General features: G+C 33.9%; 2 protein-coding genes and 1 long non-coding RNA gene across 5 annotated transcripts; 2 read left to right on the top strand and 1 right to left on the bottom strand.

Moving 5' to 3' along the window:
* Nucleotides 1–14: 14 nt before the first annotated feature.
* On the bottom strand, nt 15–2128 carry LOC106173065 (uncharacterized). The gene is made up of 3 exons (XR_001239480.2): nt 1998–2128; nt 816–942; nt 15–503 (listed from the first exon to the last, which is right to left on the bottom strand). It is a non-coding gene; the product is annotated as an uncharacterized LOC106173065 (long non-coding RNA).
* On the top strand, nt 2044–19839 carry LOC106173061 (protein RRP5 homolog). Of its 2 annotated transcripts, none has more exons than XM_087001729.1 (43): nt 2044–2127; nt 3161–3260; nt 3451–3579; nt 3868–4041; nt 4316–4480; nt 5093–5207; nt 5342–5469; nt 5755–5820; nt 6036–6137; nt 6453–6659; nt 6840–6907; nt 7095–7151; nt 7396–7456; nt 7996–8142; nt 8609–8788; nt 9047–9181; nt 9392–9457; nt 9578–9769; nt 9880–9954; nt 10408–10503; nt 10765–10984; nt 11215–11349; nt 11598–11734; nt 12093–12206; nt 12435–12502; nt 12631–12765; nt 13194–13287; nt 13543–13625; nt 13802–13864; nt 14025–14115; nt 14333–14416; nt 14677–14770; nt 14886–15132; nt 15328–15456; nt 15820–15933; nt 16147–16447; nt 16735–16869; nt 17088–17156; nt 17372–17556; nt 17664–17832; nt 18266–18419; nt 18726–18891; nt 19102–19839. In XM_087001729.1, exons 2-43 carry the CDS (start codon nt 3171–3173, stop codon nt 19268–19270), a joined length of 5409 nt encoding a protein of 1802 aa, XP_086857855.1. In that variant the 5' UTR covers nt 2044–2127; nt 3161–3170; the 3' UTR covers nt 19271–19839. The 2 variants fall into 2 exon arrangements, with proteins under 2 accessions (XP_086857855.1, XP_086857854.1); XM_087001728.1 differs by having other exon boundaries at nt 2051–2135.
* Nucleotides 19840–21777: 1938 nt separating this feature from the next.
* LOC106173063 (uncharacterized) lies at nt 21778–26746 on the top strand. 2 transcript variants are annotated; one of them, XM_013554050.2, is made up of 5 exons: nt 21778–21942; nt 22601–22686; nt 23088–23341; nt 23674–23809; nt 24401–26746. In XM_013554050.2, the coding sequence occupies exons 1-5, from the start codon at nt 21923–21925 to the stop codon at nt 24526–24528; spliced, it is 624 nt and encodes a 207-aa protein (XP_013409504.2). In that variant the 5' UTR covers nt 21778–21922; the 3' UTR covers nt 24529–26746. The 2 variants fall into 2 exon arrangements, with proteins under 2 accessions (XP_013409504.2, XP_086857861.1); XM_087001735.1 differs by lacking the exon at nt 21778–21942 and adding an exon at nt 22297–22393.
* Nucleotides 26747–27976: the final 1230 nt, after the last annotated feature.

Here is a 27976-nt window from a genome sequence, read left to right as displayed (position 1 = left end):
CATAAAAAGAGAAATAACGATCAAGGTTTATTTAATTACTGATTCAACTAGAAAACCAAGAAATATGACATTGTTATATTCTCAATATTGAATTTACGCTTTTTTGTACCTAAAGAACTCTTTTTCACATATGCTGTTATGCTCCACTTTCTAAAGTTAACTCTGTGACGCGAGTGTATTTCAACAGTTCAATCAAATCCGTATCCTTATTTAAGTGCAATGTGTCTCTCTTTGTGAATTCCCTCAACAGGTAAACAAACATCAAATATCCACTCAGTATTGTATAGAGTTCTATAAGTAAATTTCAAAGTTCCTAATTTCGAATTTTATTAAATCTTCTGATTATTTGCTATAGCCTGTTCATACTGCCGTACAATATCATAAGCAACTTCTATCTTCTGCTTTTCCATTTCTTCTTTCTCTTTTAATTCTTTCTTTTGCTTGTTCCTCCTTTTAAGGACAAAATATGCAACGACTCCGAGCCAGAAGTATGCATTAACAATCTGAAAATCAAAAGAAAATAGTGATACCATAATATTTAACAACTAAAATAAGTGCTTAGGTTTTTTTCCAACTTACAATATAAATAAAAGTCATTATCATGTAAAAGTTAGCAACAGATAGTACCTATAATATATTTAATAATTATGTTTCGACAATGAAGTAGTTTCTAATTTGTCATTATCACTATATAATAATGCAAATCTAAGTAATCAGCAAGCCTTAACATTTTGGTGAGCTGAGTCATTAACTCCATCTGTGAGACAATTGCCTTGTGTGTATGTGCTTTTAATGGTTGTCTATGTTTCACTTACATTTCCTTTTCCTGTCGCAGTTTTCATACAAAACATTCTGTCAAAGGTACTTTTACATGCCTTGTTGACTTCTCTTTCAGCAGCATTGAACCCATCTGTTGGTTTCACATAAGTGATACCCATGGTTCTAAAATAATAAAAAACTGCACTTATAGTAAAGTCTTACACTTTTATTAACTTTAAAGGAGGCATCATCCATTCTATGCTTTATCTACAATATGCCCAATAAAATTTGCTATAAGATAGACATGCATCCCTATATAAAACAAAAATGAACCACAAAAGACCCTAGAATGAAAATCCATGCATTAGTTTTCCTTCATATGATCTGCTTTATGTACTGTTGTGCTAACAGAACATATCAAAGACTGTCTATATATAGAAGTGTTAACACATGACTTTTCATGCTAACATAAAAAAAGCCCTTGGATCCCCCCCCCCAATAGCTCTGATATATACTTTTAACATTTGCCAAACATTTGTATTAAACAGTAAAAATATCCTGAATTTATATGGCAAATGTAATCTGTACAAGCTCATATTTCTGTTATCATTTTGGCCAGGGATCTATCCCTGAAGATTTCATCTAAGCACATTCTATATATGCTTTCTACACTTTACTAAGGTTATGCTGGCAATACTAGCTGATGGATCTTGCCTGTTCAGACCTGAATTTTGTAAGTGTAAGCAGCCATTTTTTTCGAGATTTTCATCACTGTGCAATTCATGTGAGAGTTTAAGTTCACTAATAGTCTACGGTATCAAACGAGGCATGGGTGAAAATGGGTGAAAATTGGGGTCTTTAAGCTCTGTAGATCGACTTTCATCTGAACTAGTTTACATTATGACTTCAGTATCGATCACTACAGCATATATAAAAAACAAAACAAATCTATGTGCTTATCAACCGCAGAGGACAAAAGATACTGGGGTAGCCGATACCCGGATAATAAAAGAAAAAATTGGGAGCAGATAAGCTGAATGCATCCACAAAATCCGATCACGCTTGTCGGCTTTCTAGTCTCAAGACGCTGATGTTTGCCTTATTATTGTTCCCTTATTTAATGGTTTTGTCTTATGACAGTAAAGCCATTGATAAATTTATGTGCCATATTTCTATTTCAACACAAAAAATGCCCACAAATATGTCGTTGTATGCAAAAAAAGAAAGAAACGGTTTACCTGGAGAAGTTGGTAAAGTCAAGGTCCTACAACTCTATGTCTCGTGAAATCACGTTACATTCGTGACAGTCATCCCGCAGAAAGTTAAACAACGTGAGCAAAGCATGCATGTTGGTGTAACAGCAAATTGGTAAGCATGTGAGTTTCAAGAGATTTCATATTTAGAGATCACGAAGCAGTACACTGAATGTTCCACTGATTATGTGCGGAGTGAAATTATACACAAAACAGAGCTGAGTTTATGAACACTTCTACAGTACACCATATCCTTGCAGGCTGCAGGTCACAAAATCCCAACATTGAAACATGATGAAGAGTCCACACATGATTTTTACTTTTTGATTAAGTTAGAGACTTGCAATTTAAAACGTATATAGCTACTTATCTGATTATGAGCAGAACATCTAAATCTTAGGGCTATATCATATAGGTCAAAAGTTATTTAGCTTTTTAGTGGCACCATGTCAAAAAAAAAAAAAAAAGCCAGTTTGCACACCCATCTTGATGCAGGAGCTCTTAAAATTTTGTCTTCTCTCAAATCTCTTCCACTCGCATACTCCTATAAAACCATCCAGTTTTCCCATTGCCAAAGCAACATGAGTGGATGATGTAAAATAAAAAATTTGAGAGCTCTTGCATCAGGGTTGATATGCAAACTTTAAGTATTTTCAAATTGAATCACTGTACTAGTTAGTATATACCTCATATACCAGTACCCTATAGTGTATAATCTAATTGAAGCTTCTGAAACAAATATGCAGAAAATAGCCTCAATTAATTAATTAATTTAATTATAATTAATAATATAAGAAAAAGACCTTGGATTAACCTCACACTTGGTACACCTACCTTAAATTAAATGGGCTGCATCCTTCCTTATTTTTTGAAATCCAATCCGAAATATGAAAATACCAGAATCGGGTCCATATGCCTCTGTTGAACTTGGAAGTCAAACTAGAGTGCCATCTGATGCTTAGGAAAAGCTGGTTGTGATGTAGGCTCAAAGTAGGGATGAAGTGGGCTTAAAGAAAAAGGAGCCATGCTGTTAGACAGTTCAGATAATTTCTTTTTCATAATCTATAACTATTGGGAGACAGAATTCTGGACACATACAGTACAATTCCTGTCCATTTCTCCCAGTAATCAACTTCCTTTTATTCCAGTTACTAGAAAATGGCTGCAATTGAAGAGGCTTTTCCACGCGGTGGGAAGGAAAAAAGCAAAAACAGTCAGATAACAAATGTAGATGAGGACTTTTTCAAGGTAGGTCCATTTGTCTGATTATTATAGTCAGTTTTCGATTTATACATTTTCTTGAAAGTAAATGCTCAATCTTGCTTTGCATTATTGTTTTTATAAAAATCCATTTGCATTTTTTAAATTATCTGAATCAATTATTTGTTATTGTCTTTTTGTCTTTGTCATTAATTAACCAGCATATTGTATATAACAGACTAAAGAAAATAAATCAAGGAAACGAGGAAGTTCTTCTAAGGATGGTATAAAAAGAAAGAAACTGAAGTCTGATAAAGACCAATCCAGATCAGAAGCCACTTTTGGTTCTGAGACATTAGTATTTAAAGTAAGCAATAATGATTTTGTTTGGTTATTAATTAAGATATAGCTTTGTCTGTAATCCTTATTTTTTTCATGAATATGTTTTGCAATCATAATGTCAAAGGACAGAGATGAGACAGATACTGATATTTTGACATATTTATAAAATTAGTAGACCCTTGTTTTAACTTTTTGTCATCTAATGTACAAAACCCTTTTCAGTATATTATTATAAAAGGTAAAGGAAAAGAGTTACGTTTTATAGCTTGTTGTTTTCTTCCTCAATTCAACCATCTTAAAATGCTTGCTGTAGGCTGTATCTCCAGGAATGCTGATCTTAGGATGTGTGAAAGAGATCCAAGAATATGAGTTGGTTCTCAATCTCCCCAATGGATTGAAGGGGTTTGTCCCCATAACAAGCATAAGTGACACCTATACTAAGCTATTGCAGCAGATGGTGGCAAGTAATAATGGTGAGAAAGAAGAGGTAAGACTTAATGATTCAAAGTTTTTATGGTGTTTTATAACCTTTTACAGTGAAAAGAAGATAGAGGAAAAGAAGTGAACTATAGTGAGGTGAACAAGTACAAGTAGCACCTATCATATCATATCATGGTACAAAGGAGAAGAAAAGTTTTATAAAGTAATTTTCGGTAAAAAGTATTTTTTCAAGTGTTTAACAAATTGATCTTCAAATGTTCATCAAAATTGAGAATTGTATGAATATTGTCCATGCACTTTGACTTTTTTGTTTTTGGAAGGACATACCTAGCCTACATGACCTGTTCACTGTGGGCCAAGTACTGTGCTGCAAGTGTGTTGAGTTAGTAGGAGGGAAAAAAGCAGGGAAGAAAAGGTTGAAGCTAACTATCAACCCAGGCGAGGTGAACAAGTCCCTTCAAGCCTCAGGATTAAAGGGAGGGATGGTAGGTGACCATCTTGAAATTTTCATTTCATTAGATGTGAACACAAGAGAGCCATGTGCATTTCTTGATCTTAGTAAGTAATTTATAATGGAAGTAACATATCACTGTTCCCATTTTGGCTCAAACTTTTATTAATACTTTATTGCCTTACAGTGCAGGTCAAAATTGAAAGTGGGCATAATAAGGGACTCAAAGCTTATATATTGCTGTTTTTAAGCTCAAAGTTTCTATCATGTCATTTTTTATGTTTTAACTGATTTAGGTTGCCTGTATATATGTAAACTCTGACTGACTTTTTCTATGCATGCATGATGTGTTTTGGCAAAATGGTCAGTTGTTTTGACTAACACAGCACTCAGGGATGTCATTCATTTTGGTTTTTTGTTTCGGATTCCTTTTTTTAAACTTAATTTTTAACTTCTATTTTTAAAAACTTTTCTGAGATAATTGTACAGCATCTTCAATTTTCAGTCCCCCCCCCCCCCCAACAACAAATCACATCCTTGAGCAATTTTGAAAAATATAAACTGTTTAGTTTGAATGTCATGTTTTTTAAAATGAATTAATGAAGTATTTGGTGTTATTGGCCTACAATGTACAGTATATTCTCAGGTGATTCCTTGTTCTGTGTCCAGTAAGGAAGACCATGGTTATGTGCTAGATGTTGGAATAAAAGGAGTCCAAGCTTTTCTAGGGAATAAAGATGCTGCTAAAGGATTAGGAAAAGGTACCCCTGACATGCGGGATTGTTCATTATATTTGAATAATAATTTAATATATTTGAAGTGAAGATGATAATTTATCTTTCTTTGTAAAATGTCTTATGAATATGAAAATTAAATGGAAGTGTTTGTTTTAAAGGATGTGTGCTTCACCCAGGACAGCATCTGAAATGTAAAGTAAAGGGAAGCTCATCATTGGGATTGATGAGTGGAGACACCAGGACCATTCAAGTCACTATCAGCCTGAAAGAGTTGAATGATGCTGTGGTAATTGTTGAATTATGTTAATTTGTACCATTAGGTTAGAGCTGTGGCTTGTATGGGTTTGCCCACAGATCACTGCAGCTGCACTTCAATAGAAAAAAGTTGATTTTGTTGAAACAAGGTTACCTTACTTTTTTGAGGATATTTACATAGCTACTGTGCATATGGCATATAATATTATATTAACAGAATTTGTCTGAGACTGTATGTAACTGAAAACCATTCACTCTTTGGGGTTTGTTTTACATATGTTTAATTGTACATGACCATGGTTGCCTACATTTTTAGGTCCCAGATGGAGCAACATTGCAGAATTTGCTACCAGGCATGCTTGTAAATGCAAAGATAAGCAAGGTAAAGTTTTTGATTTATTACATATGGGTTTGTTATCACATAATATATAATGATAGACTTATTATAACTTAATTTTGCTTATATTTCTTCTGATTACAATACAATTTTTATATACAGACACTGATATTCTGATTGGTATGTCTGGCCACATCATGACTGTATATTTGTAAGTTTTGCTGCCTAGTTAAATTATAGTAACTTTGCAACTTTTTCAGTTATATGAGAGTGGTATTGGCGTGAAGTTCCTGACTTATTCTGGCATCATCAACAAATCTCATTTAATGAAAGATCCTCAGAGTTTTCAGAAACAGGAAGAGGTGAGTGTTTGCTCTACTACAAATTGCTTCTTAAAATGAGGCAATTAATGTTATTGTTTTTTTTTTTTTTTTTTCAAATGAAATATGTGTAAACCATCAACTGTAGACCAGTTAAATATCTTTTATCATTTTATGAAAAGTGGTGTGCATAAGCAGTGCAAATAAACAAAAATTGTCGTTGCTTTGAAGTGGCACATTAAAGTGCTTGGTGACCAGCTCCTTTTTGCCTTTTTGAGCATATGTTTGTCTTCAGCTTATTCATATTATATAATTAGTTAATTTATAATTATAACTACTATATATTTCCTTGTCTAGGTCAGAGGCACAATCTTGTATATCCATCCAACAACAAAATCCATATCCTTATCCATGCTTCCATACCTCAAGGAAGTACAACCATCAAACGATTTGCTGGCATCTTTTTCTCCTGGGTCAGTCATAGAGAAGGCTGAGGTGTTAAGTGTGGACAAGACTAAAGGCGTCTACCTCAGACTTGAGAAGAATGTGACAGCTTTTGCACCTGTAAGTGTTATATATGTTTGGAACTCGTTTTAATATGATCATGGCCAGATATTTTAATTTAGTTGATATGATAATGTATTTATATCATTCAAATTGCATTTCAGTTAAATAATTCTTAGATTAAAAAAATGGAGTGTTTTAAATTTCTGATTTATATGTTTATTATTAATCTTCCTCAAGTTAAAAAACCTTAGTGACAAAGAAATCAAAGACATTGCTCAAGTCTTCAGAGCAGGATCCACTCACAGGTATGGGCACCCAGCTATTGCAGACCAACTAGTTAACTAGTTTAAGATCAAAGCATAAAGAACTTTCAGGTAAATCCATTTAATGCAATATTTGATGGTGTATACTTAAGGTGGAAAAATAATGTATAAGTTGGTAAATGTTTGTCTTAGCATGTTACAAATTCATTGTTTTTTTTTTTTAATTTAGGTGTAGGGTACTTGATCATGACTATATGGACAATATAATACTTGTATCATGCAAAGAGTAAGTACAGAATACATGCAATGAAGCACTGAATAATTATCATGTTAAAATATTTTCAGCATTGTTTCAAAGATAAAGTAACATTAACTGTAATGAACTAAAATTGCATTGATAACTAAACTGTGTACAATTTATTCTGCATGTAGCAGTGTTTATAAAACAGATTACCTAAGTTGTAACAGTGCTTTTCATAATCGTATATTAATAGCATATACGCTTTACAAGTTGGCCTTTTATCCTTCAGGAGTGTTTTAAATCAGAAATTCCTTGGCTACCAAGACATTCACCCAGGGATGGTTGTAGAGGTGAGAGTGGGGAAAAAGCATTAATCTTGTTTTTATGTTATACTTTAGATAAGTTTACATGAAATCCAAAGAAGAAGAAACCCTCATTGCATAAGTTCAGTTTCTCTCCTTTGCTTTTGCTAGGAGGGATCTAGAGGACAGTGCTGCAACTATTGGCAATTGAGTAGTAGTAAAAGTAACTTGGCTTAAACAATTGTCGTCATTAAGTTAGGAGTAGTCACACAACTTGTAATTGATTAATAGCATACTCATTTAAAATTACATTTATATTGTCATTTTCATCCATCCAGGTGGATGCCTATGTTACCATGAATAAACTTAAACTTTGTTTTTATGAGACAGTTTTCTACCTAAAATATAATTTCAGAGGAAATTATTTGAAATGGGTGGTTGACATAAAGTTTAATAAGTAATAAATTTGATAAAGAAGTTGATCAACATTTTATTAAGTAACTGAATGATTTCATGGAATGAAGTATTGAAAAATATAGTTTTCTTGCAGAAGTGTGTTTTATAGTCCAGTAATCATCTCTTTTTAGTGCAATGTGCAAGGAATTCACAAGAAGGGCGTGTCTGTGAAGGTTTCCAATCAAATCAGAGGTTTTGTTCCCACCATTCATCTTTTTGATGCAGCACTAAAGCAGCCAGAAAAGAAGTTTAAAGAAAGCCAAAAAATGAAATGCAGAGTAAGGATCATTTTAAAAAGCAGTCCCATTAAATGTGTTCAGAATGCAACATTTTCCCCAATTTTTTTCAAAATATTCTGTGGATTCCTCTCCTCTCACAGGTTTTTTCCGCAACTCTCTGTGATGCTTTTTCTGCTAGGACCAGAGAATAGGCAAAAACACAAGAGGATATAAAAGCTTACCACCTCACTCACCTTTTTAGCCAGGGGAAACTATTGTTTATTGCTAAAATTGATGATATGTCACATTTCATCCATTTAAATTTTGGCCACTGTTCTCTTCTTTGGGCCAGTAGATTCTCAGACCCTGATGGCTTGGAGGATCAGTATGCTAAAATGTTTGCACACAGACTGTGTCAACTTAAATGAGCAGATGATGCGTACTTGTTCATATTTATTTAGCTACTTTTATTATTAGTAACTTGTAAGGTGAAAAAGTATAATTTTATTAAGCTTGATCTTTCCAGGTTTTAAATGTTGATCCTGCGAAACAGAGACTGATCCTCACTCACAAAAGGTCTTTAGTGAACTCTAAACTTCCCATCATAACCCAATATAGTCAGCTGGAGACAGGCATCACAGTGGATGGATTCATTGTCAAAATTATGGATGCAGGAGTATTGGTGGCACTCTATAACAATGTTAAGGTATATACAAGACATTGCTGCAAACTTAATCAATGGAGGAGAACTTTTAATTTATACTATACATAACATTTATGCTGATGTTTGTTTTTAATGTTTTGTACTTTAAAAATTGTTTGATGATGTGTAAAATGAACATGTTAGATTTTTAGTACTGAAGAGTATGCAAGGTGTATGTTCTCTTTTAAGTGCTTTTTGAAAATAACACAGATTGGCTTGTTCTGTATTATTTTCCACATTTCCACATTTTCCACATTTCAGGGGTTTGTCCCAAAGAAAGAGCTGAGTGCAGAGAAGATAGACTATCCTGAGAAAATGTTTTACATAGGTCAAGTTGTAAAGTGTAGGGTGTTGAACTGTTTCCCAGATGAAGAAAGAGCTACCTTGTCGTTTAAGGTATTGGCTAATGAAAACAATTATGTACCATGGGGATCAAATCACTGCTACTCATACGTCCTCTTTAAATAGACATACATTTCATATTTAAAACTGTAAATGGGAATTTTCAGTACTATTAAACTGACATGCATTGGAAAGAATTTTTTCAATCTTTCTCAAAGAAGCAAAGTAAACAGTTTCAATTGTTTCATCTGTTCTGATTTGCAGGTATCTGAAAGGACTCCATTTGGAAGTAAACTGGCAACAGTTCCTGAAGACTTTGAGATTGGAAAGGTACATTATCTTTTGAAATTTAGCAAATGAATAGCAAATGGTATGAGTTTTACTTATCAAGTTATATGACAAGTTCTTGTATCCTTATATTAAATCTTGTGTACTGTATTTTATCCACAGCTGGTTGACTGTAAAATTACGAAGAAGACTGATAGTGGTTTTGATGTGGCACTGTTACCATCCCGACTGCGGGCCTTCATTCCCAAAGCTCATCTATCAGACCATATGGAGAACTGTGAAGTATTATGGGATTCATATAGCGAAGGAAATGTCATCAAGAGTGCAATGTATTTTAATAGAAGCAGTGTGCTTGTATCCTTACACAATATTTCCATAGTCATTTTTAAGGCCGTCATCGTTATCAGTGTATGCATGTAACAATTAAAAAAATTATTTCGAAATATGCCTTAACTCATTCTCAGACTTTGACCAAAAAACCATCTTTTGTTCAGGCTGCGAAAGATGACAACCTTATCACAGAATTTTCCAAGATAAAAGTAGGCATTAAATTTCTTGTGCCTTATATATTTAGACAATTAATGAATCTGCTGTAGTAACCTCATTTTTAGTAGTGATTTTAGTTTTAATTCTTCACAGCTTTGCCCTCCAGTTGTTTATTTACCGTATCTCCAGTGTATGGCAATAGAAAGACCTAGTTGTTCTTTTGTGTGAAGAACAGCCCACTTCATTACTGCATTGGTTGATTTAAAGGTTTTCAGCATGATGGCAGAAGACAAAGGCCATTAAACTGGCTTCAAGACACACACTCTGTTTGATGGAAGTGAACACATTCAGTGGTTTAATCATGGCAGTCAAGTCTCCCTCCTAATGCCACTTTTCTCATTTTAAAGGTAGTTAGAAACATGTATGCGGTTACAGGTGTAATTATACCACAGAGGTTATTTAGCAGATGGACTAATTTTTATGAATTTTTCTGATCTGTTTATTAGCCTGGCCTGTTGTTTCCTGGTGTGATACACAAAGTGATGGAATATGGTGTGTTTGTGGACACATGCAATGCTCTGATAGGCCTTGCTCCAACCAAGGTAGGGAGTATGATCAGTGACAATAGTTATTTTATTATATAAGCAAAGTGGTTTTTAATATTGATCGTTCTTGGTGCTTTCTTTTATCTGACAGTGTATATTTTTCCATGTAATTGTTATGAGTGTAAATTCATATCTTTTTATGCCCTTGTTAAGAAGGGTGTTGTTTGAAATTTTGTCTTATAGGTTTTTCTGCATACCAACTTATGTAATTTCTATTTTCTCTTGTTCTTTAATTTCATATCTTTGTTTTTGGTTTAGTTTATGTCAGACAAGAGGGTAGCAGATGCATCCTCCCTCTACAAAGTGGGTCAATCAGTGATTGCCAAGGTCATTGAAGTGGATGAAGAAAAAAAGCGATTTCTGCTGAGTTTACGAATGTCTGACTGTTATCATGATGACACCAGCATTGGTATTGACCATTTAGAGGATTATTTAGTGGAGAGGGACTTGATGTTATCAAAACTTGAGGGAAAAAAGGGTATGTTGGCAAAAAGCAGAAGGTTTAAGGAACCAAAAAAGGGTGACTCAAGACTGAAATATTAGTTTAATTTCTCTTTTGTCTTTTTCTTAAGATCGTGAGTTCATTTTTTCTCTGCCTTTAAGACATACATACTATCCTTTAATGTGGTTTGCTTTACAATTCAGAATAGATTGTGACTTTCTGTTCTGTTCTGTATTTTTTCTTATATTTAAGGTTATAAATTTTAGGTCAGAAGCACAGACTGTCAGAGATAGCCGTAGGGAGCGTAGTTAGTGTCACTGTTGCTGAGGTTACTGAACATGGAGCACTATGTAATCTGGAGAGCGGACTCAGGGGCGTGGTCACTTATGAAAATATGATTGGTTCGTATCATTCACCAGTAAATGAAATTATGCAGAATGTTTATTTTATTTTATATTATAAAAAGTGAATGCCAATTGTGACAGTGTATTTTCCTTTGGAATTGTATCATTCTTCAGATAAGTTTTTGAATCAGAAAATGGTCTAACCCATAGCAATAAGTTTTGCTTAGTATTGTATGTTTGGTTTACCACTATTTCACATATAAAGTGTACATACAATTCAAGAATGTCATTGACCTCTATCTCAGGTGTGACCTGTCAGCCTGGAGACCACTTGGAGGCTGTGGTCTTACATATAGATGTCCTGGCCAGCTGCTTAGAACTGGCCTTCAACCAGGAACTGGTCAAGGCTATCAAACATAAAAGGGAGAATAAATTTTCACAGGTAGAATAACTTTGCATTAATAATAATAATAGTCTTTATTTCAAGAGGGTAAAACATGTTAGATAACATTTACATTCCACATGGCCCTAATAAACATGTTACTGAGTTGTTTAGGATTCTCTTGATTAAAGGATGCAGAGCATTCTCCTTAGAATTTCATTTTGAATGAATTTTAGATTTTTCACATGATATGATGTCAAGGCTTTGTTTGTATAAACAAGGCTGTACGAGCTGTGAAATGGAAAGAATAGGCCTCAGAAAAATGCACCTACATATATAGTGTTAAGTTTCTTAAAAATTCCATGGATGTGTGTACAATGTACATTTTGTTTTATATACATACATGTTATACTTTAAGGTTAAACCTGGCCAGCATATGAAATGTGATGTGTTACTCATCAAAGATGACTTCATCCTGGTTTCATTAAAGGGGCATGCCCTTGGTAAGCTGGGATACCTACCTGCTAAGAAGGTGAGTTAGGTACTAGTGGGAGAGAGCAGAAAGCCCTCATTAATCAAGGTTTGTTTCACCTTTCCCTAGTGAAGATAATAATTGTTCAGTGTAGGTGTAAACTATAAATACCTGCCTAAAATTCAACTATTTCACTTCAAATAACAAATGTTGTCACCAAATGATTTACCCCTTTACAGTCAGATTGTTTATTCTTCCATATAAGTCCTCTACTCTCTGTGTTTCCAGCATCCAAATGACTTTCTGGAGAAACACCAGTTTAGCATCAACCAAACAAATTCAGTGGTTGTGAAGAGGTACGTAAATAGTTTTCTCTTGCATTTAGCATTTTGATAGGTCCAAGAAATAGATTAAAAGACTGAAACCAACTGTTCTAGTTTAAGGTAGTAAAAAGATGTGAACTGTGAAACATGATCCATTTTAGGATATACATGGACCACATTTTGTTGAGCCTGCAAACACATGAAGAAAAAAATGCCGAGCGGGAGGAGGCTGAGAAAGAAAAATCAAGAGGAGTGCCAGAGCACAAGCTTAAGCTGGGAGCCAGGGTCAAGGCTGTGTGAGTGGGATTTTTAGTGGACTTATATTATACATACATAATTTTCACTCACATAAGTCAAAATAATTCTTTCAACCTATTTCCGGTTTTGGACTGTTAAGTGCAAAAGTTGGGTGTGAGACTTTTAGGACAGCTTTGTGCTTGATATAATTTCCATTTGTATTGTGCAAAGGATATTTATAGATACAAAGGTAATGCTTATGGTTTTCTCATCAACCAAGAGATCTCTTTTTGCAATTAATTGACTGTTTTATACAGTTCAAGTCCAATTTTAGCATAGTTATTGTATGGTTTTTGAAATGATGCCCACTTTTTTGAAAGTAATATTTATTAAGTACTTGGTGATCTAAATTAATGTGTGAATGTGATGCTGTGATTTTTAATTTTTTTATTTTTATGACTTAGATGTGCTATTTCATTTTGAACAGCATCCACAAGTTTCTTGATCTGCAGATAAACATCAGCATTGGAGATGTGCCAGGTAGAATATGTATATCAGAAGTGGTGGATGACATTGAGGAGGTATTGGATCTTTTGGTAAAATTTCCCCAGTGGTCTACTGTGCAGTTAATAGGATTAAACTGTAGTATTGCACTTGTCAATGAATGCCTGATTTTACTGCGTTTTATTTTTCTGCAACAGTGGGAAAATAGTGCCATGAAAAGAAATCTTTTATCTTTAATCTGCTAGGAAGAAGATTTTAGGTAGACAACATTGTAATGAGCCATTTCAGTGAAGCTTCCTTTTTAGTGATAATTTGTCAAAGTAATTTTGCAGGGAAAATCACCATTTGAAGACTATAAAGTGAACCAAGAGGTGAAGGTCAAGATTATTGGGTTCAGAGATTCAAAGTCATACAGGTAAATTAATCAAAATTAATCAAGACCTACCTAAATTAAAAGGGGTAATTTTTATGTACTGACACAGTCCCTATTGTATTTTAGAGAATGTACATACTTATAATGAATTAGAGTATGTTGCATTTTCAACGTCTTCAACCAGCAATGATAAGAAATATCCCAATTCATATTTTCAGGTACCTTCCAATTTCCAATCCAAAATGTTCCAAAGCTATTCCAGAGTGTACACTGAAGCCCAGGTGAGCACTCATATTTTAATAGATGCAGTGTCTGATTATAAAGCATTTCAGGTACTCTTTTCTATAATGTTGTCATTGAGAAAATATTTTGCATAAGTCCATGACTGACATCACTGAAGTTGCCAATATTATGATTTGAAATTGTGATTTGATGTTGTAGTAAGCTGGCAGTGAAAGGATTTAGGGATGATGAAGATGTGTCAGCATCAACATACAAAATAGGAGACAAAGTTACTGCCTTTGCACACACCGTAAGTGGAACATATTAATCTACTGTTTCAAGTTTCAAACAGGACATATTTACCCATGTATGATCATTTGTGTACTAATTAAATAGAAGCATTGTCACAGGCTCTCTTGTCTGTAGAATCGGTATGCAATTTTTTTGAAGAACTTTTTGTGTGTCATTTTTATGCATGTATACATTCACTTGGGTGCAGACACAAGGTAGTCTACAATATATTTCAGTTTGTCAATCACTGCTTGTGGATGCAGGTCAATCCTCTTGTACGTGGAAAAGTGTACATTCTCAACCTGTCAGATAATCAGAAGGTAAATTTGAGTGCATTATTATTTGTTGTTTAATATGCAGTGAAATGCGAAAGACTTGAAAAATGAAAATGATAAAAGGTTGGTCATATCTGTCATATTAACTGGCCTGATAGTTTTTTACAATTTGTTTTAAGGTCAGATATTATTAATACTTGGTTTTAAATAAATTTTAAAATAGTTTAGGACCTTAGAGGTTAAGATCAGTGTGTGACATTGATGATCCAAAATGTAAATTTGTATTCTATGACTTTTCCCCCCAGGTGCTATCCTGCCCAGATCACTACTTCAAGCCTGGTACAGCCTATACTGCCACTGTAATTGGCTTGGGCAAGGAGCTGGAGCTATCATTGGTTGGTAAGTATAAAATGTGAGGAAACGGCTTTAATTTAAAGGGAATTTAAAACTAAAAATATGATTGCAAGATGAAGTCATGTTCTATCAAATTTAATATCATGAATGTAATTTTCAGGTGCTAAAAGTGAGGTCAAGGCAGGAGCTGTTGTCCGAGGACTGGTCACTCAGATCCAGCCACACAGTGGTTTAATGGTTCATCTTAGTGATGGCTACAAGGGCAAGGTGGTGTTCACTGACATAGCAGATACATTCACAGACATGCCATTGAGCTGCTTCAAGGAAAACCAGATTGTGCAGTGTTTTGTGGTCAGCTGTGATAAGAAACAGAGGGACAAATGTGTGCTTTCACTTAGGAAGTCAAGGTATATATATATATATATATATATATATATATATATATATATATATATATATATATATATATATATATATATGCAATACATATTCAGTACATTTTTTTTCCCTTTTTGATAGAAGTTTGATGTTGCAGTGAGTTGCAGTTAAAAGAAAGCATGTGTAATTGTTTAATGGATATTTTTTGTCCTTTCATGTTGAAGATTATCTAAGGAGGGGAATCAAAGAAATAAAGTGAAAGATAAAGAAATTGTCAAGTATGAAGACATCAAGCAAGGACAAGTTCTGTGTGGATTTATTAATAATAGCTCCAGCACTGGCGTGTTTGTCAGGTAAGTATAATTTACGATAGTGGAAAAGATAAGCATTCACACACACACACACACACACACACACACACACACACACACACACACACACGCATGCACGCACGCACGCACGCATGTACACATTAAATGCAAGCACAACAGTATTGCTGGTAAATTTTGTATGTGGGATTTCTTATTTAAATTATTACAAACATTTCTACTGACAGTAATATAGACACATTTGAAAAAATTATCACAGGAGGGGTGGAGTTCTTCATCTAGTGCAATCACTGAAAAAGATTCAGTATCTTATGAATTAGGATAGGTCATTTTGCATTGAAATGTTTTTCTATATTATAAAAATTATTTTTGTTTGTGGTCCTTCAGCCTTGGTAGGAATGTATCTGGAAGAGTGAAGTTTTCTAACCTCTCAGACTACTTTGTTAAGAATATAGAGGAAACGTATCCTCCTGGAAAACTTGTGACTGCTAAGGTTTTAAGGTAAGCCATTAAAATTTCCAGCTTATTCAGACATTCACTGTAGTTGTGTATTTTTACAATGTGTATGCCATATGTTATGTCATATTTGTTCTTGCTAATTTATGAGTTATGAATTTGCTTAAAGTAAATTGAGAAATTAAAATTTTTGAAATTGTAACAGACAACAAACAATGACGGACAGAGTATTATAATATACTACCTTATTATTTGTAGCATTGATGCAAGTAGCCATAAACTTGAGCTGTCACTGTTAGAAAAGGACACTGGAGTCCCAGAGAGTATTCCAAAGACTCTCATGACAAATAAAAGACTTGGCAAACCAACGAAATCAAAGAAGCCAGTTACTGAACAAGAAAGTCAAAAAGAGACAGCAATGAAGGATACAAAACCTGTGAAAAGAAAAGCAGACAAAGAGCCTGAAATTAAGAAGAAAAAGAAGAAACCTGAAGTGGCTGAGGATCAAGACAGTGGGGTGGATACAAATGATAAATCTGATTCTGATACTGAAGTTAAGGTACAAAAAATCATTATTTTTATGATTCACAAGTGTGGTATGTACTGTGAATATACGTATTGTACTGTGTGAGATAAAATGTGTCATGACATGTCAGCAATTTGCAGCTGGCAGGCAGGGTAACTGAATGTAGTCTAGGCACTCTGTTGTCAGTTAATATAGTGTATCAGTTAATACATAATAACATTTGTACTGGACAATATACACCTTAATCACACCATTTGTAAAATTCCAGTTCATATTTATTTGCTCCATTTGCATTTGTAACATTCTCATTTTTTTAACAGGCTGCAACTACTAAGAGACCAGCAGGTGGCACACCCAGGCTAAAACTTTCTACCAGCTTCTCCTGGGACACTAGCTTCAGCTTGCCTGGGAAGCAGGAGAGTGATGAGAGTGAGGATTCAGATGATGAAGAAGAGGTATGATGGCTGACACTGTATTATAATGGATTTGAATGCCTTTACGACCCATTTGATGACTGGATAGTTTAGTATGTTTTTCACTTTTCTTTAGTATATGTGCATATGAAGTGCAGGAACTAAGACTTAGTTTTGCATAATTTTGCATAATTTCTAAAAAAAAAAGTTGACATTTAAAAATTTCAATACTCTGTTAATTGTTTTGTTGCTTGTTCAAGGCTAAACCAAAGAAAACTAAAAAGCAGAAGATTGAAGAACAAAAACAAGAAGAAAAGAAACTTATCGAGGTTTGTTTCATTTTAGTTGCTTATTATGTACCTAACATGACAACTTCAAAATGGTTGTCTTCTCAGTGTTTATGGTGAAATTTTTTACAAAATATGTTTTTTGAGTGCATCATAACACAATTTCTCATGGTGATCCAATCACATTTGATTGATTATATATACCGCAAAAATGAAGATTGCCTGTCCATACATTATCATTTTCTTCTAAATTTCAGCGTGAGGAACGTATGCTAGGCCAGCAGATGGAGCCACAGTCAATAGAAGAGTATGACCGTCTGGTACTTCAGTCCTCTGACAGTTCTGTTGTGTGGCTGGCATACATGGCTTTTCTGTTGAAGACAACAGAGATCGACAAGGCTAGAGCAGTTGCAGAACGTGCTTTGAAAACCATCAGCTTCAGGTATATTGTTTTGAAAAAGATTAATCCTCTTATTTTTATTACTGAAAATTATGTGAAATTCATTTTGCAGTTTTTATCACAAATTTAGTTCCAAGCATTTGTTTTAGGGAAGAACAAGAAAAGCTTAATGTATGGGTAGCATATATGAATCTAGAGAACATGTACGGCAGCCCAGAGCAGTTGAACCAGGTATTTGAAAGGGCCCTCCAGCAAGCAGAGCCTTTCAAGGTCTACCAGAAGCTGATTGATATATATGTGAGATCTGAGAAACATGAGGTGTGTATAATACAACATGCACCTAGTAAACAAATTAAGGAATGCATTTAATAAATGTGTTCCTGTATTTTTCTCCTGCATAGCATAGATTCTTGAAATATAGTTATTAGTTTTGTGAGTTTCTATTAATGATTAAAGCAGAAAAACTGAAGTGCATTTTTGATCTTTTGAAAATATTTATATTTTAAAGATATCCTAATTGGGTTAAAAAAATCATGTTATGGGATAATTTCATTATAGCTCAAGGTATTTTAATGAGAAATGAAAGCAAATCATTATATAATAAACTGTTGGCTATTGAGCAAAACATAGGTAAACTTCAAAAGGTATGAAATTGATCTTTCAAGCATGTTATTATTTAATTTTATTATTTATATTAATTTGTGTGTGTGTGTGTGATTTGCATGTAATGCAGCTCATTCTTATTTTTCAGCTGGCAGAACAGCTTTATAACAAGCTAGTGAAGCGGTTCAGCTTGAGGAAGGATACTTGGATAAGCTTTGGGACATTTTATTTTAGACAGAATAGAGCTGAGTCTGCCAGGAAGCTGCTCCAGAGGAGCTTGAAGAGTCTGGAGAAGAAAGATCGTAAGTGTCAGTTTCAGGAATGTTAAAAAATCAAAGTGATGATTATTAGACATGAATGATCTTTAAATTGTGAGTAGCAGTAATATTCTTTTTTTTTTACTCATTTCATATTTTCACATATATAAATGTCTATAAATGATCATATATGTAAATGATACAATGCTTTCAGATAACAGAGGAAACAGTATGATGATTGACCTTTTTTAGCATGTTTATCTTGCTAGGTTAACTATACATTATAATTAGACACTCATTTTAAGCATAAACAGTTTGGTTTTAACATAAGTTAAAATGGTTTCTATTTAGACATTGAGCTGATTGCCAAATTTGCTCAGATGGAGTTCCAACATGGTGAGGCAGAGCGCGGCAAGACCATGTTTGAGAACATCCTCAGTAACTACCCAAAACGCACTGATCTCTGGTCTGTGTACATTGATATGATGATAAAGGTGGGAGAACTGGAGCCTGTAAGGTGAGAGTTCTATTGTTCTTTATGTAAAACCAATTTTTATCATTTTTTTTAGTTTGATGAAAGTATACTGTAATTTACACTGCACAGATGTGAGGTTTGACTTTATTATGAAGTAGTTTGTATTGTTATCTGCTCTGTGAACGAAAAACATAGGTGATAACTTTTTTCACTTATATCCTTTGAAGTAATTGTAACTTTTCTTTTTTCTAGGCATCTTTTTGAACGGGTGATTAATTTGAATGTCTCAGCCAAGAAGATGAAGTTTTTCTTTAAAAAGTTTCTTGAATTTGAAAAGAAGTATGGCAGTGAAGAAACTGTGGATGCTGTGAAGAGAAAAGCGGTAGATTATGTTGAATTAAAAGCAGGGGAGAGTTCATAATGCAGACTATAACTGACTTGAAAATGAAACTTGAGACCACAGGTTTTTTACTGAGGGCAAGCCACTCCAGTGAGGACTAATGAAATACATTTGAGGGCCATTGTTGACGCAGCACTTTTAACATATTGGGATTTGAGAAACTCTTCATTGTGACATACAGATCTAGACAGTGAAAAACCAACAGTATAGTTTAGATCCTTGAAGTGAGAACAAAATTTAAAAACCAACTTGGTACCTTTTGCTTATAAATGAATAATAAACTTAAAAGAGTAAATAAATTTATATATTTCTATGTTTTAATTTATATATTTTAACTTTTTGTACATTTTAACAGTTAAAGAATTAAATTTCATATCTTATAAACTTCTGTTTGTATAAGTACAGATGATGTACTGATTTAATAGATTTCAATATCTTTTGACCAAGTTACAGCCTTGAATTCAAATGGAATCTTTTGTTAAATTTTTATGGACAAATATGGGTGCCGTTGCCCAAGTATTCAGCAAAAATGAAAGTATTTGAAAATATAGTGCTTACCAGTATACAGATAAAGTGTTTTCATACGTTTACTAAGAGTTTTTTTTTAATCAATAAGCATGCCTTTATGATATTGCTTAAAAGACTTGAATTTATTTCATGTAAATTCTTAGTTTCATGAAGCATTGTTAGACCATTTCCATTTTCATATTGTATAAAATCTTATTAATCAAATTAATCAATCTGGTCATTTGAAAAATGAATGCAGAACGAATCACATTTTTTTCCATTTATTTATTTTATGAAAACACCAACGCCGGGGGGGGGGGGGGTGCTTTGCATTCTCGGACCCCCCTCCTTCCTCTATTCAAATAATCCTAGATCCGCCCCAGAGGTCTGAGCTGTGTAAGTAGATGGTCTGCACAATCTGGCATTGATAACAGGAAAACTGTGACAGTTCTATGTGCTGATGGTGAAATCATGACAGGATGTTCCTCAAGAACTATTGTGAGTTTTGTTTAGAAAAGATTTGACCATCGATAATTCCATTATAATGTTTTGTATTCAGATTTCATATTTACATGTACCATGTTCAACAGTAGTTATTAGATAGCAGACTATGCGTTCCCTGCTGATATAGGTAATTTTCGGTCAGCAGACGGCAACGTTCATACAGAGTCGAGGGTTAGGCTGGCGAAAGAAGTGTCAACCTCAGGAAGTATTAACTGAGTTCGAATCCCCAATATCTATCTATGATATTTTCAAAATGTTCTTGAATCTTGGAGGGATTACAACTGTACGTATGAGATTCATGTTTCACAATAAAAACATTGTAAAAGATTCAGAAATGTAAGAAATTCCGTTTTACCACCAATTAAAACAGCTGGAATCTATGCTTGCCATGCGACCACGTGGACCTTCATACATAGCTGCATGTACCTCCGTAATAATCTCTTGAGAGATTATTACAAATGATAAAATATTTTTAAAAATTGGACTGACTTTGAATGTTGGAATGAATTCATTACCCATTGGTAAGTATGGGGAAATTGTCGTTTAACCCAGGCAAATCTTTTTTTTTTTTTTTTTTGCCAAAACGAGAAGTTGCTACCCCTTTCATTTCTGGTTCATCAAGAGAAAGAACTAGTTCAAGCTTTTATCGTCATTTTATTTTCTAGCAAAAATCCATTTTATAAAGATGTTTTTCGTATTTATTTAGATGTAGAAAGATTTTAATTAGGCCTAACTCTGATTTAAATACTGTATCTCAGTCAATGGTTCTTTTTCTTCAAGCGATGAAGCTGTGATGAGTTTTTTTTTTTTTTTTAATTTTTTTAAATTTTTTTATTTCATAATTTCATACAAAGTTCATCGAGAGTTCTTACTAATCCAGTTGGGAAAATATGTCCGACAATAAAAGACATAATTTTTGCCTGTAGGACTTAAATGGGACATTCATTTCTTTCACAACGGGATTCCTGAGTGTCTATGTGCCGCAAAATGCACAATTTCTACGCGTTTTAAGCGTTAAAACACTATAAGCTGTCAAACCCAAACTGCTGTTAAAAATGAAAGCTTTACGTAATAGGCCTACTAAGAAAATGTCTAACAAACAATTAAATAAACCAAAACTCACAAAAATAGAAATGATACAACGGAAAGAACGACGAAAAATTAAAGAAAAAATGACAGTAGCCTAATGTAGGGGCCTATATATACATTTTATGTTATCAACATACTTTAATTTTATAATAAAAATACATTTAGATTTAAAATGAGCGATGTTCCACTGAATTTGAAATTATAATGGATTGTAAAGGATTGCTTGAGTCTTATGTTGGATCTTAGCTTGAGTGTATGAGAAAGAACATAAAATAATGAAACAATGCATAAACCTGTAGAAATACCAGTGACATGGGCTTAGTTCCCACCTCCCTCCTACTCCTATGCATTATTTTTTTCATATTGGGTGTATTAACTTTTTCCTTTTTGTAAATGTTGAAATCCTGGTTTTAAAATTGTTTTTGTAGAGGAGATGGCACGGTAAGAAAACTCGGCTACCAACATTTAACGGAAGCAACTTAGCCTTTCAAGAATGTTTGTCATAACCAGTAATACTGTCTACTGCATGCGATGTGATTCCCTTTGCCACACCCAAGAAACGGAAATAGCTGTATGAAAATTAGGGTTATAAAGTAAGTTTACAACACTTTCTACAGTAAAATTGGTGGTGTAATTTTGTTGATTCCTTATATATTTCTTTTGTTTAGTTCTTTGTTTTTTAGAATCACAAAAAGTGGATATTTTGCAGATGTCGGTGCGGTCATTTCACAGATAAAACCTGAGTTGATCTTTCGACACCTAATTGAGATAATCGGAATGTTGATAGAGGAAACCACTTTGATTAGATTGTGGTGTTTTATGATAAGCCATGCATTTTATGTGACGATGATATTTCAGTAAAACTGTAAGTCGATATGAAAGTAGGTTAAGGGTCCAGATTGCGTTTTATATATTTATTTATTATAAAACTTTATTGCATTCCACAGTGCACTGCAATCTTGGTTGAGTTGACTGATATAGCAGTTTCATGTCTCACGCTAATTAAAATCGTACGTAGTGTTATCTGCCAACAGGTTTCAGTTGGTAGGTCAGATAATGTTGCTAGTGTTTAAGATGCAATGAAGCTAAGACATTTAAGAAAATTATCTGCTCATATGACTTATTATTGCAGACCTGACCAAATGTTATCTGTTGAGGAATTCATGTACTTAATCTGCAGAACACTGCACTGTATATACTATAAATCCATGTTCCAGTCTGACTGCTTTATATATAATAACTTGTTTTTAGTTTATTTGGGACTATGGAACTGAAGAATTTTCTACTAGTGTTTTTCCTCTGTGACATCCTTCCTCATGGCTTTGCTGTTACCAACTGTAAGTAGCATTCATAATAACAAGAACTGATAAAAGAACATCAAATCCAAGTACAGGGAGCTGGCTGAACAATTATTTTTGTGTGTAAATTTAGATTTAATGGTTTAATCAAAAATATCTTTTCAGAGAGTTGCAAGTTCAAATTTGGCAGTACATTCTGTACAGTTCGGGGTGCACTTCATCCAGTTACTTAGTAATTGCAAATGTCAACCAAATTGAATGATGGCAAATGATCATTGGTTTTATATCCATAGTGATCAATGAAAACCATTCGAAAGACTATTTAAAAATACTAGAAGTTACGTTCATACCTTATATGTGGTCTCAATCTGTGAGCCACCATAGACCCAGCCTTTGTTCTTCACATCAGTCAGTCAGACTCGTATACCTTTGTCTTTAAGATTATATGGACAGTGATTCTGGAAGTGGCCAGTGTCAAAGACAGGCAAGAGATGTCTACAAGGAAGATTCAGTGTTCGTTAATGCTTGGAGAGATAGTGATAACCGTCCAGTGTCACTGGGGGGAATGTGTGAGATTGGCTTTAGGTCCTCCCAAGGTGGTTTTATTATCTCTGTAGAAAATTTGTACATCCCTCAGGATTCTGGAGCTAAATTGACAATCAGGACTGGAAGTGAAGGTCCAAACAATGCATGGGTGAGCTCCTCCCTGATCACATATAAACAGATATGATTGTGTAATTTTTTATAAGTTTATATATGATATTTTTATAAAGATTATTTGAAGGGATGTCAGTGTCATATCCTCAACTCCTTTGTGTTAAAAAAAAATACTTTGATTGAGTTAACTTATAATTTGTGGTTCAAGCTGATATATTTTAGGTACAGTAATTTTTTTCTGTGTGTGTGTGTGTGTGTGTGTGTGTGTGTGTGTGTGTGTGTGTGTGTGTGTGTGTGTGTGTGTGTGTGTGTGTGTGTGTGTAAGGGGTCTTATCTAGCTAATCTTCTATATTTTACTCATTATTTTAGAAAGTGTTCAACCCTGGTTCATCTGTAACGGCACAGTCATACCAGAACATACATGAGTATGTTTTGTTTGTTCTTGAAAGAGAAACTGACTATCGCATCAACTATGACTTCAAAATTAGTGTTCGGTCACTGGAAGGTAAGCACCATGTTATGATTGGTCTGCAAATGGCTCATAAGTTAATAATCAAAATAATAACAGACAGATTTGAGTGATCACTAAGCCTTTTTTAAAATTAATTATTTACTCTTTTCTGAATAATGATGGACAGACATCTGTGATGAGAGATACAACCATCACTTTCCTCTGTCATTGCCATTAGTATTGTCATTGCCTTAAATGCCACAAAACATAATACTTATTATTCTCAGTTTAACTAAAATAATTCATAGCAATAAAATACCATTCAAGTTCAGCTTGGGCTATTTTTTTCAGTATTTATTTCAATAATTTTAGGCCTGAATTTACAGTAAAACTTTGGGGCTGGGCATCAGAGCCCAAAATTTGTATTATTTTGACACTGCCTTATGTTAAAGGTTGCCTGTCCATATCACAGCTTTTGTGGTACATATAATAATTTACACAGTTTTGTTGTTGGTTAATTATATTACTCCATGATTACTAGTAAACAAAATCAAGTATTAACTGGGGAATTAGTTGTAGAGGCTGTAGAGAAGTATAAATGAATCAATGGAATAACTAATTTTTTTCTTGCAAATTTTATTTCAGTTCAACAGTTCACTATTTCAATTGGTGCCATCATTGGTATTGCGATTGGAGCAGTAGCCCTGGTTGCCATTTTAGGTGTTGTAATATACTGCTGCTTCTGTCATGGTGTGAGAGCTCATGGTGTGTAGGTTACAGTGACAGGGAGGTGGCTTTTATCTCGGGAGTATGTTAATAAGATTTCAGAAGTCGCATCATTGTGGTTTGAGATATATTCCAACTACAAAGATGCACTTTTAAAAGTGTTATTTGAATGAGCAGGTTTGATATATGAGGCATTTAAGAAGATGGATGTATTTGACAAGCATGCAGGCACACAAATGCACACACATTCATTGCTGAAGTTCTTAACTTCTAGCGTATGTTTTCTGGTCTTTTTTCTAAAGATCTATATGATAATTGTACAAAGTCACCAGCTCCATTTATGACACCTGCACATTAAAAAAAATGAAAATGCAACATTTTGGTTTTTGCATACACATTAGGTTACTGACAACTGTGATCACTATAACATCAATTACCAGGTTTAACATTTAAATAAATGAATAATTGAATTAAATAATTGGAAAACTGTGTGCGTGTGTGTTTGCCATAGGTTAACAGATGTTACTTCAACTCTAATTTTGGTACAGTACTTTATGCACAGATTCATGTGTTGTACATTTTATCTCTAGCATTTTAGTAACCAAGTTTTATACATATATTGGAGTATTTAGCTATTTTATGAAGTGTAAATATTCCCTGTTATTTTAATGGATTGTTATATATTATTGTTAGATGTACTAGTTATTGTATTTTTAGATATTTCATAATGCTTGAATATTTTCTAGTTTGCTTTCTGTATGTGGAATAAGGAAAAATAGAGTTTAAAAAAGATGGATAATTATGCAAAATACAGACAAATGTTGATGGATGATGCTCCAGATTTTGACTGCAGAAATTGTGGATAACTGCTGTAAGTTTCAAAGAATTGGTTGTGTAGTGGTTCCTAGTTATCATTCCATTCAAAGTACTATTAGACATTTAACTGAACTTAGGAATCATTATGGACTTTCTGTAGGCTTTTATGATTACATTTCTTCTTTGGATCCCTGTGCTTATAGCTCAAAGACAATTGACATTCTTTAAAAGAGATGCAATCAGAAGCCCTTCTCAAAAGTTGCACTTATACACAATGTGAAAACAAAGAGAAAACTTATTAATTATGTGTTATGGGCCAATCATATATATTTGTGACCTATTTCTGTAGCTTAATTTTAAGGTCTGGTAAACTGACACAGCTGTTTTTCATTCTCAGCTTAGAGGGATGGTTTATGATTTCAAGCAAGACCGTTGCTTATTGTTAACTTCAGGATATTGCCCTTGTGATACTTGGAAATTTGCAAATATATGAATATCTCTGTTTCTTTTGTCATTTTGGTACATTGAAATGCAGTTCTTAGTCTACATGTAGTTTGTTGTATGACTAATTATTAGTGTTACTATTTTTTTTGTTGTTATCATGGAAGGTTTTATTTTAGAGTATCTTGTGAACTTAAACAAATCTGTTAGTACTGAATCTTGAGCAAAAAGTTTGCCATATTGCATTACTTGTTTATTTTGTAAAGGTAAAACCTTTATAAATTGTTGAATCTTAGCATATTGCCATTCCTTTGTTCTGCCATTCCTTTGTTCTTGTTATATACATCAAAATGTCTTTCACTGGGTTCCTGATCCATCTGGATCGTCCTAACTCCCTGGGGGTTCATGCTAAATTGCCATCAGCTCAAAGAGGCTTAAATGTCTGTCACACCTACCAAATCAGCTAGGGGTAAAGATAATTACCCCCTAACAGTTTTACTAGGCGTGACAGATGTTTAAGCCGGTTAGTTTGATAGCAATTTAGTGAGACTCCCCAGGGAGATAGATCGATCCAAATATCTGTGGGAATGGTCCCTTTAAGAACAAGAACAGTGTGTTTCTGGACACCATTGACTCTTCTAGGTTGTGATTGTGAATATAATTATTTAAGCCAGTTTATGTTATAAGAATACACTTAGGATCAGGGGCCAAATAAAATGAGGAATCACTTCTATATTTGATATTCACTTATATATATTATTAATATTACCATTATTTAACAACCATTAGATATTATAACATAACATTACTCAGTAGAATGAAGTCTACAAAGCAGGGAAAAGTACAAGTAGCAAGTACAGACTGCTCGTGTGTGATATGACCATAGATTGAAAAGCATATAATGCTGCATTTTTTCAACAAATATTTGATGTGAACCTTTATTTCAAATGTTATTCCAAAATGTTCTCTGCTGAACCTTGAAAATAAAGCATATCAGATACTAACACACTTGGACAAAGGATGACTGTTATTTATTTCACTTAAATTTACCGAATGAATAGCCTATTGTTGATGAAGAATCTTAATGGAAGATATATAAAATAATGGATTCATGCAGTGTTCGTTGTTGATGAAGCCGCAGGCATTGAGATGAGTCTTACATTTTTTTTTTTGAACTAGAACCCAACATATAAATGGAAATATTGTTTTATGTGCAAGGTTGTCAATATAAGACAGCGGGCGTTTGATACGTAATTGTTTTTTATGTACAGACTTTTCTATCATGAAGGTTACCCGAGGCTGTCCATGTCGCCGGAGCGACACCCCTGTTACCGCAATGACTGGGAAGCGATTGTAAACGTTTTGCTAAAACCCACTGGAATTGGGAATTGTCGTTACGTTCCTGTCAATTTCGAAATTGGGTTTGGTCCGATTCTCCTTTTAAATATATTTGCAGTAATTTTCATGGATCGATTTTGGCCTTGCGGATGCTGCGTCTTCTATTCTGAATGGTAACTATCTGTCTAAAGTTGAAACCTTGGTATGCTTCTGGGCCTTTATTCTGGACAAGTGTAAATCTGGGGTGTACGATATTTTTATTTAAATGATGTTTCATTTCTTTATTTCACGTTTACTCATCGATTTTTCAAATTACTGCAGTTTCAATATGATTTCCTCATACCAAGGAGTTTCATACAACCTTTTGGTCATACTAAATGTCTGTTAACACGGAATGTATTTTTATGGAGTAAATTTTCTACAGCGGATGTGTCATCATTTTCTGTATGTTAGACGTGACTATCACTAATATTCTAAAACATTATTAAATGACTTATTGTTGAACAGTGAGCACGTGCATGGGGCAAATCCAGTACTGCGGTATTGCTATTCCAGCTACTGCCAGAAGTTGCGATCGAATACATATAATGGGGATCATCCCAGATAACTTTAATCACTTTCGGCTGACATTATTTGAGACCAAAAAACGTGCGAGAATCGGCGTGAGGTGGGGCTAATTTTTTACGCGAAGGTGATTGTCGGGTATGTCGCCTTAGAAAAAGCAATATTAAAGTGACGTTCAAAACATGGTGAATTACCACTGTCGTACATTAACTGTTAAAAAATAAAGAAAATAAATTGTAGACAGAAACTGAGGGAAAACAATAAGAAAATTATTCGCAGATACCACGTAAATTCCGTTTTATACGTTGACGCACCACAAACATATTCTGTCATTAT

Source organism: Lingula anatina, chromosome 1 (assembly GCF_051362555.1).
Source record: "Lingula anatina isolate TDL-2025a chromosome 1, LinAna3.0, whole genome shotgun sequence".
NCBI classification, from domain to species: domain Eukaryota; kingdom Metazoa; phylum Brachiopoda; class Lingulata; order Lingulida; family Lingulidae; genus Lingula; species Lingula anatina.
This window is presented reverse-complemented; position numbering and strand designations above follow the sequence as displayed.

Bases quoted from the DNA above. Each gene is read 5' to 3' on its own strand.
- LOC106173061 (XM_087001729.1), top strand. From the start codon at position 3,171: ATGGCTGCAATTGAAGAGGCTTTTCCACGCGGTGGGAAGGAAAAAAGC. The intron at 11,735-12,092 runs GTAGAATAACTT...TTATACTTTAAG, and splicing joins GGGAGAATAAATTTTCACAG to GTTAAACCTGGCCAGCATAT. The intron at 15,457-15,819 runs GTAAGTATAATT...GTGGTCCTTCAG, and splicing joins AGCACTGGCGTGTTTGTCAG to CCTTGGTAGGAATGTATCTG.
- LOC106173063 (XM_013554050.2), top strand. From the start codon at position 21,923: ATGAAAATTAGGGTTATAAA. The intron at 21,943-22,600 runs GTAAGTTTACAA...ACTTGTTTTTAG, and splicing joins ATGAAAATTAGGGTTATAAA to TTTATTTGGGACTATGGAAC. The intron at 22,687-23,087 runs GTAAGTAGCATT...TTTGTCTTTAAG, and splicing joins TGGCTTTGCTGTTACCAACT to ATTATATGGACAGTGATTCT.